This window comes from Strix uralensis, chromosome 1 (assembly GCF_047716275.1).
Source record: "Strix uralensis isolate ZFMK-TIS-50842 chromosome 1, bStrUra1, whole genome shotgun sequence".
Lineage (NCBI taxonomy): Eukaryota > Metazoa > Chordata > Aves > Strigiformes > Strigidae > Strix > Strix uralensis.
In genome coordinates this window covers 39045736-39057902 of record NC_133972.1, presented here as the reverse complement: position 1 = coordinate 39057902, position 12167 = coordinate 39045736, and the positions used below count along the sequence as shown (strand labels likewise).

The 12167-nt window shown below is 35.2% G+C and overlaps 1 protein-coding gene across 6 annotated transcripts in view; it reads right to left on the bottom strand.

Annotated features, from left to right (window-relative positions):
- The window catches only part of CRPPA (CDP-L-ribitol pyrophosphorylase A), a 146380-nt gene that overhangs the window by 128926 nt on the left and 5287 nt on the right, over positions 1-12167 (bottom strand). For all 6 annotated transcript variants that reach the window (XR_012628240.1, XM_074863432.1, XM_074863464.1 and 3 more), the window contains exon 2: positions 10163-10442. Coding sequence is in view for 5 of the 6 variants with exons in the window: in XM_074863432.1 (XP_074719533.1) it covers positions 10163-10442 (280 nt within the window). In the remaining variant the exon portion in view is untranslated. The remainder of the gene's footprint in view (positions 1-10162; positions 10443-12167) is intronic.

The following is a 12167-nucleotide window of genomic DNA, read 5'->3' as shown; positions in this document are numbered from 1 at the left end:
GAAATTCGTTTTCCCTATGCTTTCTATCTTCTCAGCTTTTTAGTAGCATTAAGTAAATGTACATTTTATATTTCAGTCGCTCTAACTACATTAGATTCAATGTTTTAAAATTACTTAGGCATAGGCCTGATGTCAAACACATACAAGCATAGCTTATGAGTGCTATCTTTAAAAGAATGTCCCTTATTTTCATGTTTTTACATGTCTTCTCACTATTCATATTTATTAATTTTAATTCTTTAACCAGAGTTGTTTTCAGCTCTGACAAGCAAAATAGTACTGAACAAAGACTCCCAAATAATTTAGTCACCCTGTCCTAGAAAAAATAAACTTGTCTTGCATATATACACTGGAAATAGAGGTATACTAAAAGTATTTTTTCATCACTTCAAAGCAGCTGACTTCTTTGAAACCGTATGCTGAAGTTTGTGGGGCTAGTCACACTTAGCAGGACAAATACATCCATCTTGAAACTCCATTAAAGTCAATTTTGTAGAAGTGAATTTGGTAAATACACAAACAATTTCATCTTGCTCTTCCATGAAGACAAGGATTGCATTTGGACACTATTCAACTACATAACAATAACAATCAACGTTAATTTAGACAAGCTAGGTATCTAACAGTTTACAAATATGTCCTGGAATGTTTTTTATTAGGTGAAAGATTATTTATGTTACCAAACACTACCATCTCCTAAGGATTTCAATCTAAATTAGGTCTGGCGATGAACCAGCAAAAGCAGCTCAGAATAACTATGATTAATTTCTTCTCATTTTATTCCATCAAACTGTTTCCACATGTTACTACAGGGAAAGTATTCTTTTACACAGATCAAACTACTTGCCATGAAGGGCATTCACAGCCAACTACAGTATGAAAAAATACAGAAATAAACACGGTATCCATGATGCATGAAACAGGTAGAAACATGCATTTCTATTCAGACATCTGCACTCAAACTAATTGTATCTATAGTAATCAACATGCTTCAGCCACACTCAGTAATTACCATTTAAGTTAGAAGAATTGTCTCTACTGAAAGATTTCTTATTTCAGATTTATCAAACAGTATCTTCAAAGCAAAATTCAATAACTCAATTATAAGATTAAAATATTTCACATATTTAAGAGGATGTTCTTTTCAAATCTTTTATATTGTAAATCTGAAGGGGAGAATATCTAATAAAACAAAGTCATATAACTATATTTGTAAAATAAAGCAATTAAAGAATTTCTTCCAAGGCACATTCAAAGAACCGCATTGAAATATCGCATAGTTTTTTCCTTATGTTTCTTTTTTTCTTTTCCTTTTCTGCATTTTGTATCCAGCTGTTGTCTAGGGCTACATTTTATCTTCTCTATAACCAAAAGTTGTAATCTATGAGAAGTTCTATGATTCCACTGCAGAGATAGAAGACAAGAGTATTTCCTCCTCCAACCCGTCAAAACAATTCTGTTTGGATGGAAAAGACTGGGACACAGATGAAGTAATGACACCAACCATACGCTACCAGTCCTATACAGAAGTACAGTCAATAACTACAATTTGGTTATATGTGCAAAGTTTTCTAAACTTAGATGGAACACATGTTCAAGACCAAACTAGCCCAACTTCCAAACTGAACTGAGTCAAGCCTGAACATAGTCCACAGAGTTCATAACCTCATTCTGCACCCAGAACCCACCTACTTGCTGTACAGCAAGGTCAGACAGCAGTCTGGCTGCATGGGTTCAACTCAAACCTGCCACCATCTGCTCCCGTAACTTCTTCTGTTAATGTCATGTCCAAAAGACACCCCCCAAACCAGTACCTCAGCTGCACACTTCTCTTGAAGGACCAGATACAGCATGCAGTCAGGACCACAGGACAACCAGGATGACTCAGTAAAGAATAGCAGACCACAATAAAGGTAGAGGTACTCTCATTATCATGCAGAAACAGAAATCTGAGTCCAGGGCATATCATACTTTCACCCACACTCACACCCAGGCTCTATCATGTAGCACAGATATTCTTTCTGTGGCAGTGCTGTGGTGGGGACAGGATTCCTTCTACCAGCAAACATGTGCAATCCGCAACCTGGGCTATGTATCCATTAGAGATTAAGGCTGAATAAAAAAGGTTACCTTCTTTCTGCCAGGTATCTGCCTTTTTTAAAACAACAGTACTAATTCTTAAATTACCTTATTTTTAATTTTGGAAAAAAAAATCAAAATTCATAGTCATTATGGGCATACCATTTTTGATTCTCATCAGTGAGATACCCACTAAAATTTCTTCTGTGTAGGCGGTATCACCAATCACTCCAATTCCAGCTATCTTGACATATTTGTACTGGCAGCTTTTAATTGCCCAAGGACAGCACTGGTTGAAAAGTTAAACAAGCCCAGTGTAACACAGATATTAAACGCAATCATCAGACAGACAAAAAGAAGGTTAATTAGAACAGATGTAAGGAGTTTTGAACGCCGTGAAAAAAGGTTGTATGCTAAACTTCACCTAATTTCCTTAAAGTCTGTTTACCCAGCTGGCTAGGAGCAACAGTCAAACTCACTAAAGTTGGGCACATGTTAATCTTAAACCAACACCAGGAAGGAAGAAGTTATAATTGTGTTTATTCCTAGCTGCAAAAGAGGGGATGTTTAATCAGAAATTTAATATACACTTTGATCCAATGTTAATGAGCTGACACTATGTTGTACATTGAATTGACTTCAAAGACACAGGATGCCTTAAACAAATGTAATGTATATTTATGACACTGTTTAAGAAAAAGAAAACATTTCTTCTAATGAGGTCACCTTTATCAGAACATACTATCTGAGTAACTGGGGATAGTACATGTACATCAAGACACGTCAGTCCCAATTAGCTATAGCAAACTAAAGATTACCGATAACAGAAACTGTTGCTCAAAAATTAAGACTGCACATGTTTTTACTTTACATAAATTTCTGTTCTTTTGTATTTAAATTATTTACCTCTAAGCATCAGCAAATATCATTTTGATCTAACTGACAACATGCTAAATTCTAAATGTTATTCTACGGAAAAAGTAAGAATTCCCAAAGAAAAATCAAAAAGATTCCCCTCAAAAACACAGGACGATAGGCATATGCAACTGAATATATATATGAGGTGCAGAAAGAAAGCAGAACTAAGCATATCACAGGCTGCAATTTTTCAACAGGCAGCACTGAAAAGCTCAAGAACATACTGAAGTGGAAAAGAAGCAAAATGTATGCATGCACTAAGAAAAAGCAGAGTGGTTCTGCAAACAACAATACAATTAATTTATGTGACCATTTGATTTCATATTAAAACTGGATTTTAAAACACAGACTGAAAATAACTCTTAAGAATGTCATTTATGTTGCTCTTGTATCATGAATTACTGCCGTAAATCAGATTAACTATTTTTAATACATTAAAGAATAAAATTACAAAAATTAGCAGGATTAAACCAATATATAATTTTTTAATGGTGTCACACAAACTATATAGCATTTCTCTTAATCCATTTTTTATCTGTGCATTCCTTGTGAGAAATAAAAGAATGGTCAAGGAAGTTCATGTTTTCCATAAATACAACAGTATTGTATATTCAATAAAATATATTTTATCATATTATTAGCCAAATAAGGTCTTATTAACTTAGTCAACATACTCAGCTAATTTTTGTCACAGTGCAATAATTGGCAATGTTTAACAACATGTTCTCATTTATTAAGGTTTTGTTTTCTTCTTGACAGATGTGTTTTTAAGTACTTCAAAGTTTGTATAAAGTCTGCATAATGCTACCAAAGTTCCACACTAAGTATATGTGATCCAGACCACACATAGCATCCCCTGCCTTAAAGAGCAGCGCATGCTGGTATAGTGCTTCAAGACTTTCTTATGACGTATTTAATCTTTTCAGTTGTCAGCAATAATTGTATATTATACACAGTTATGATGTATTCTATAACATGAAAAATTCAGTCTAAGCAATTCCAAAGTAAATCATATGGCCAGTACGCTACCAACAGTTTTCAATATTTTTAGAAAGATTTTGAAGTATACTTACAGCTTTAAATTTTGGCATTCATTCAACATATGATGATAATATGATGAGCTACCAGCACTTTCTTGTTCTAATTAGTGCTATACTGCAAATCTAGGTGGCAAAAATTAAACAAAATATTTGCTATAAAAATTAATGAATCACAAAGACAAACATTTTTGCCTCAAAAATTAACAAGACTATATATTTTACTTTGACTGCATAGTATTACCTTGCATTAACAAGTAAGGAAACACATCTTACAGTCAGCAAGCCATCTTTCATACCCTAATTACTGATTTACATTGCAAAAAGCTATCAGTGAGAGTGCACTGTGCCACAAAGGATTCTGCATATTAGAGTAAATCAATATAAAGAGGAGGTAAAATTTGTATTCAGTGGAGTAGAAATCTTGAAGGTACTGCCACAGGAGTTACAATTACAGTTAAGAAGTTATATTTTACCTCCAGAAACTCTACATTATTAAAAAATCAACAATACCATGATGTGAAGGCTACTGATCCACTGCATATCATTAAACACATGATTTGCATCATATTATGAAGAAAGAAGGAAAAAAAAAAATCTTGGTGTTGTAGGAGGACTCTCGCACAATTTAATCAACCAAATGCAAAACTGCAATGTTTAATTAATAACTCCTTCCCACACACAGTCCTGAGCAACCAAAACCACAGGCACTATAGCTTGTGGTCATGCAGTTCCCTAAGCAACTCTGCACCTGCTTATCAAATGTCTTGCCTTCTGAATTTGCGCAGCTGCTTCTCTTGGAACTGCTTGTGTCCTCTTCCTCTCAGAAAACCTTGCACTGTGCTTCTTTCTCTTACAGACCATTAGATTCAAAATTTCAAGTCACCTCTTCACAAGAGCTTCATCTAAGACCTTCTCTGTTATCAAGGGCCTTGTAAAATGGATCATTATACCTTACCACGTGAGCTTGGCTCAAATAGTGACTCTAATACACATATGTATGAATCTGATACCTCATGAATTCTCTCCTACATGCTCCAATGCTCCCTAAGGCAGTTTTAGTTCTATCTGTACCACAACCCACTTACCTTCTTGGAAACAGAAGGATAAGCACAGAACCAGTCCAGCAAACTATTACAGCATATGAAACAGGCCAAGTTGGCTTTCAGAAGCTTCACCTAACCTGCAGGGCTGGTGTTGTCCTTGTCACAAACCACCCACATCACACTCAGCCAAAATGCAGCTGGGGGCATTTCTGAATGAAAAATCAGATTTCTTTTCAGTGCAGTATTTGGTGAAAAGGGAAAAACTTGGGGAGGTGTGCATGCCTACTCCTTAGCAGAGAGATATGGGTAAGAATCTCTTCCAGATCTTGCTGTGTAAAAGTAGCTAGAATGATCCAAGGCCTTTATTCAGCTCCTCACACATGCTGCACAAGCTGAGATATCCCTTATTTTAAGGAACTATTCTTTACTCCTTTGATGTCCTGCAGGAAGGAGAATCTGAGTGACTAAATAGACACATCTTTGCTAAAGGCTGCTTCATTTTCCAAAGTCATGTTGTTTACTCAGATGAAGCATACAGACTTTAACTAGCCTCAAATCAACAGCAGCACCATATTCATAGTTTCTCTAAATTTAAGGGAGATACATTTCATAGACATTACATAAAAATTACCTCAGCAATCACTTAAGTACAGGAAGCTATGCTCAAAATTTACTTCCAGGATAACCTAATCCTACCTAAAAAATGCAAGGTAAAAATTACTGTACGTGTAGACTTCCAAAAGCCAAAAAATGTGGGATTAAGTCACCTTTTTAAAAGGATTAAATACTAGTTGTATTAGGCATGGCTGGCTCTGTTAGTACAACAAAGAAATGCTGCAAAGAAGAAAGGGAGATTATGATTTAAATTTCTGTCTATGATTTATCTATTTCAGTTGGTTGAGTTGCATCCTTTTTAATGAATGCAGTGAATCATCTAAATCACTTAAATTGAGACTGGAAAATGACAGACTTGTTTCTCCCCTTACCAATACTTTCCCACCACCAAACACTACATCTTGTGAGGACAAAGACTTCAAGTATTTGCTAACAATACATTAGTTCTCCATTCAACACAGAAAACAATTAACAACTTGGGTGAGAAGGTTATAACTTTCTATAGAACCAATAATGCCATAAGCTATGGAAACATCAGCATGTTTCCGATAGTTATCCATAACTACAGAGTTGGAAAAGGAATAATGCACTGTGTAACTATTTTCTGTACAGCAGAAAAACCACACTTGATTTCTTCACGCATTCATAAAAGTTTCAGGGCTACTGAACAGATTCTCATCCTCACAATAATGTAGCTCTTCAAAGATTGTTTTCTTCTAAAATTGCTATATAACACCCCTACAATTCATTAATATGTATTTTTACATACTTTACATAAGTCAGTCTCCTAGACTACAGAACTCATTCCATCAGTGGAATAAAAATCATGTCAAGATGGTCATATGTCATCAGTTGTTGACTGCTTTTGCACAAGTGTCTGACAGAACAGCAGGAGCCGCCCAAAGTATGAAGCATACAATGAAAGCAGAACCTCTGAGAACACAGGCACAGGATGACTTTGGATGACCCAGTGTATAAATAGGAATCAAATATGGTCCATTACTGATGCAGCCTTTACAGCTGGCTAAAATCTTTGAGCATAACGAAGTGGACAAAGTTCATGCGTAAAATATTCCATATATGGCAAAACAGAGGAGATAAGAAAACATAAAAAGATAACAGCTTCCAAGAGAAAAAGAACAAAGAAAGGACAGAGGGAGTAGAACTGCTCCAGCACTGCCGTCCCCATTCAAGTGCACCATACCAGATCAGCCTATGTATCCACCCAAGTCCTCCTTCAATGGAAAAAGAGAGGTGTTTTTTGGTTTGCCACCCAGCATATTTTGCTAATGCAACTAAACAACCATACATAAAGCATTTTATTTTGCTATCTAACTGGGTGAAAAAACAGCATGTGTATGGGTGTGTGTTTTCTGCTCCAGCCTTCCGATACAGTAAGACTGATAACCACACCACTGAATCTGAGTAAACTCAGGAGCAGACTGAGCATAATATGCAGTGTCTTCTGTCTGGGGGTATTATTTTGACTGATTCTGTACATGAACAAGAGTCCATGAGACTGAGTAGCACTGTACATCTGTATTGGCATGTATGTTTTGTTCAGATCCTTGCTAAAGCTGAGAATAAAGTAATGATGTTAGACAGCTTCCAGAAACCAGCTTTTTAAGAATGCCGTTTTGATTCAGTCCTTTCAAAGAAATAAACTATACTTTCAAATCTAGTTTATGTTAACTACAGAAAAAGAGTCTTTGACTGTATGTGCCTCTTTTTTTTAACTCTCAATAGCAGAACTGACAAGTTCCCCCGCCTTCCTGATTTTTTTTCTTGTAAGCATTTTTCTTTTTAGTTATGTTGTTTAAAATGCGATGTTGGCAATGAAATATTGCTAGAGGCTTTGGACTGATGCCTTCTGAAGCTTCCACTTTTCCCAACTTTTACTAGCAATAAAGAATTTGTTTCTAGAAACATGTAATTTTAATTACAAAATTACCCCAAAAACATAAATGGAATTTAATTGGTTACAAAGTAATATTTTCACATAATCAAGCGATTGTTTGGGGGATTTAAGGCATAATTTATTAGCTCTGGATAAGGTGCACATTTTGCTTCCTACAGGCAAATAACAAACTGATTAGTAAGTGTAATAAAGGAGTTTATTTGTCTGACAATTGGCAGCTAGAAGTGCAATAACTTACTTGATCAATTGCCATTTTAAAAGAGCATTAAAGCTTCTCATAATTACACTATTTATATGGTATGCAGATGAACAACAATACAGCATTACCCCTATGACACTAGTGATTTAATATGATGTTTCTGCCAGGTTTTGTACCTTTCTACATAATGCAAAAGGAAGTAATTACTTTTTGAACTGAAAGATTGAAGAATTGACTCCTTTTTAGATATGCAAAGAATTTTGACTATAGGAAGAAATAAAGATGATAGCTTCTCCAGATCAAATTTCATTTAGGTCTTCAGAATTCTGTAGCTGTCAAGTGAAGATAGCCACCTCTCTCTGGCAGGAAGCTTTTCCAATTTGTTACACAAAGTGAAGTTCTTCTCATGCTCCTTAATTCAGTTGCTTTCCCAGGTAACATCAATAGTTAACAGCTTTTGGATTACAGTTCTCTGATGGCCTAGCCTCACTGAATTCACTGGATCTAAGCCAACACAGGAAGCCACCACAGAGCCAATAAATACCACGCACATTTCAGACAGACATTATACAATGGAAAAGACTATGACAAAGGTATAAGATCACCTTTTTGAGATCAAATGATACTTCAGTGATCTAGGTAAGGAAATATTTACCAGTCAGAAGTTCAGATGAACTAAAGTACACTGCCTTGAGAAGGTCAATGGAGATTGCCTTGGTTTCCTACTGTTTTATTGAAAATGTCTTACACCCAATTAAAAAGAAATCCAGGAAAAAAATTACACTGAAATCACACAAGTTTTATGAAAAAGTGAACAAGTTAAAAAACTTAAACGCAAAGATGAGATATGATCTATTGTAACATGCAAAGACACCTAAACACAAACACATTCAGAAAACAGTTATTCTCATTTCAACTCAACATCAGTACAATTAACTCCATTCTTCTTCTACTCTCAAAGAATCTCATTTAAAACAGATTTACAAAGCAGATCTATTTTAAAGTCTTTGGCAGAGAATCAGTTCTGGAAAGCTATTCTGTGCTGTATGAGAAAGGTCAAAAACCTTGTTAAAATTCTAACAGAATTTAAGTTTTAATGACTGGAAACTTACGTTCTGCATCACTAAACTATAGAGCAATGTTTCTATTTATTGACATTTCTCATTAAGTCAATCTACAGAAGTACAGGCCTATTGTTAAGAAGCTCAATATATTTAGATTTCTAAAAAAGTTTTGAGAGACCTTACATAATTTAATTTTCATAATAAATATTTTAATAAGTGGTAGATTTCCCTTTTACACTATGGTCTTTCAAAAAAAGGTGGAGGAATGCTAAAGAAATACCACAAGTCATTCTTTGGACTCTTTATTCCACTGATAAAGTTGTGAATTATCTGTCAATCAGCTCACCTTTTACCTCATTTACTGAAAAAGACAAGTAGTGGTAGATTTTCCTAGCTTTCTAATACCCAATCAATCTGCTGTCACTAATGACTTCTACCTCAAATCATCTCCTTGAAGTAGGGAAGCATTCTACAGTCCTATTAATGGAGAACTAAAGTACAAGGTAAAGGTAGCAAATTGTACAAACAAGCCCGTGGCAAAGTTGTGATTTCTAACACCTCTATCTTAGTCAGCCAGTTTATCCACTGGTTCCTCCAGCTGCTAGTGCATGCCTTTAATAACTCCACCATTCTACTTGCATAACACAACTACCAACTCTTCCCCTTCACATATCACTCACTGTCTCAGAAATCTTTCCAGTTCCTGTGAATATTCCCAGTCGTCAGACGCAGTGATGACCAGGAGGATCTCCAACCTACAGCTGGAGGCTTCCTGCTTCCCTTTTTCCCAGCAGTTTGCAAGTCTTACAGATTCTAGAAGAATTTAGCATTAATACAGAGATAGCTCTCTTGCCACTTATTCAGAATTTGCATAGAAGTTTGAGATAAAAACACAAAGTTAGCAAGTCATCCAATGCAGTACTCTCTTTAGCTATTATTAGTAATCACTAACTGAACTACTCTAGCATTAGGTGAGAATTCTGCATGGAAAAAAAGGTAAACTATCATTATGTAATCTACCTTTCAACTAACAAATTGCTGATTAATTCAATCTCTTACTGATAGTCTCTGGCAATAATTATTCCCCATAGCAAGTAACACCTGTGGTATTTAAAAATGTCTCACTCCCCCATTTGACCTACCTGCATAACAGGGATTCGGAATCTGTCCTACTTAAAAATCAACATAATACATTAATTGCCAGAAAAATCCTTACTTGTCAATCATCATTTTACACTGTACAGTATAAAGAACATAGCAGAGTTGCATTTCTGTATGGTACATACCCCATATTCTTTAGCAGCCATAACCACTTTTGAAAGAATATCTTCTTCAACAAATGGCCTCACAGCATCATGGATAATCACTACTTCTGGTTTCTGGAGCAGATGGTTGGAAAATTCATTCTCTACAAATACTTTCAGGCCATTGAAAATTGACCGGTGACGAGTTATTCCACCTTTTACTATCATGACTCTTTTGTGGCCATATTTTTCAATGATAGACTTCATTGTTTCAATATTTTCAGGAGAGACCACCACAATAATGTTGGATATCCAACTTATCCTAGAAAAAACAGTACAAAAACAGAGAAAGTAGACATGAATGACTAAGTACAGATATCTCCATGAAACAAAGAAATTCATATGGAAAGAAATTCAAGCTGGCTAAATAAAAGATCTCTCAATATATTCAAGTCCATGTTCTTGTGTGTGTATTAGCACTCCACCCCTAAAGGGAGAGCTACGTGAGAGGATCTCTACTAATACATGGACGTCAACTAATGTGACTGGAATTCTGGGAAGGGACTTGCTTCCAACAACCAGTTTGCAGAGGTGAAAAAAGTAAATTCAAAGAAAAAAACCACCTTCTGCTAACCCTTCAAAAAGCCTTCAAAACATTTCTTACTCTAGCCTCATTCCTAGCTTCAAATGTAACTTCTAAATTGATCAGCTACAGTCTGTTACTTTAGCTTTCTCTAAATTCAGTCTTCAATAAATTGGTAAATCCTTGGTCCTGGGCTACTGTGCAGTACACTCTGTACAAGAGAGTAAAAGGATCAAGAAAACCTCTGAAACACAGAACACAATGTAAAAACATAGCTATGCTAGATAAAATTACTGTAATATGAAAATCATATTTTTAGAGAACTTCAAGCTTCTACTGTTGGTATCAGGCTAACTCTACAACTGAAAGGTGGTACAGGGAGCAAATGGCCCACATCCCACAAGATTAAAATCAGTCATAACTAAAGTCAGGCTGAAGTCATACTTCTGTCAAAGGGCCTAGGAATACAAATTATAGTCACATGTGGCATACTGTACTTCAAAGTAACAGACATATCGTAATTCAAATCCAGCTATTTGAGTGGTTTATTTCCTAAATGCTATGTAGAGAACATAAAAAAGGATTTAAGATTGGTTTATTTCCTTTCTGTGTCTCCACAGATGACAGGAGGGCTTTTTAGCATGACTGACAAGAAACTCATCAGATAAGCAATGATTACAAAAACAATTTACTACTTACTATAGTAAAATTACTCATGTGTAGCCTACACATCCAACTAGGAAAAGAGAGAGACAAGTATGGTATATTCCCTCAACTGAAACTAGCAAAGCTATTGAAACTAATTTCACAGACACAAGACAGGTTAAGGTATTAAGTACTTCCAGTTAAAAAAAATAAGAGGCAGAAATTTACAGTTCAGAAATATACAGGCTCAAGCGACTGGTTTCTGCAATAACACATGAGAAGGCATTGCTTACAAACTATCCTTACTCCAAAAGCAAAGTCATCTGTGATACAAACCACTCCCCTAGAACTATGTGAAACAAAAGAGCATCTCCCACCTTCTGTACATTTTTTTTTGCAATCAATGGAATTTCATGGAAAATTATTTTAATGAATTTTAAAATAACTGTTAAAAATAAAATCAAAAGAAGTGCTATTAGCATTTTTCAAAAGAAAAATATTTGTCCTTATGTTCATTTTATTATTAACAAAGGCAGAAAATACAGCCAAACCAACATACTCTCAACATTTTTTAAGTATTGAAGTTGTTCAAATGTAAAATCTGAAGTCATATGGTTTCATGTTTCATTTCAACTTGTCACTCACCACAGGTTCATCAAAAGGTTTTCAAATCTCTGAAATGAGTCCTGGCATAGTCTTACATTGAGCCACAAAACTTAGCATCTCTGCATGACTTCAACTCAGAACTAGGGCAAACTAATTGGATTAATCTCAGCTCTTTTTTTGAATATTGAGAGTCAGTCAATTAAATAAAGCAAA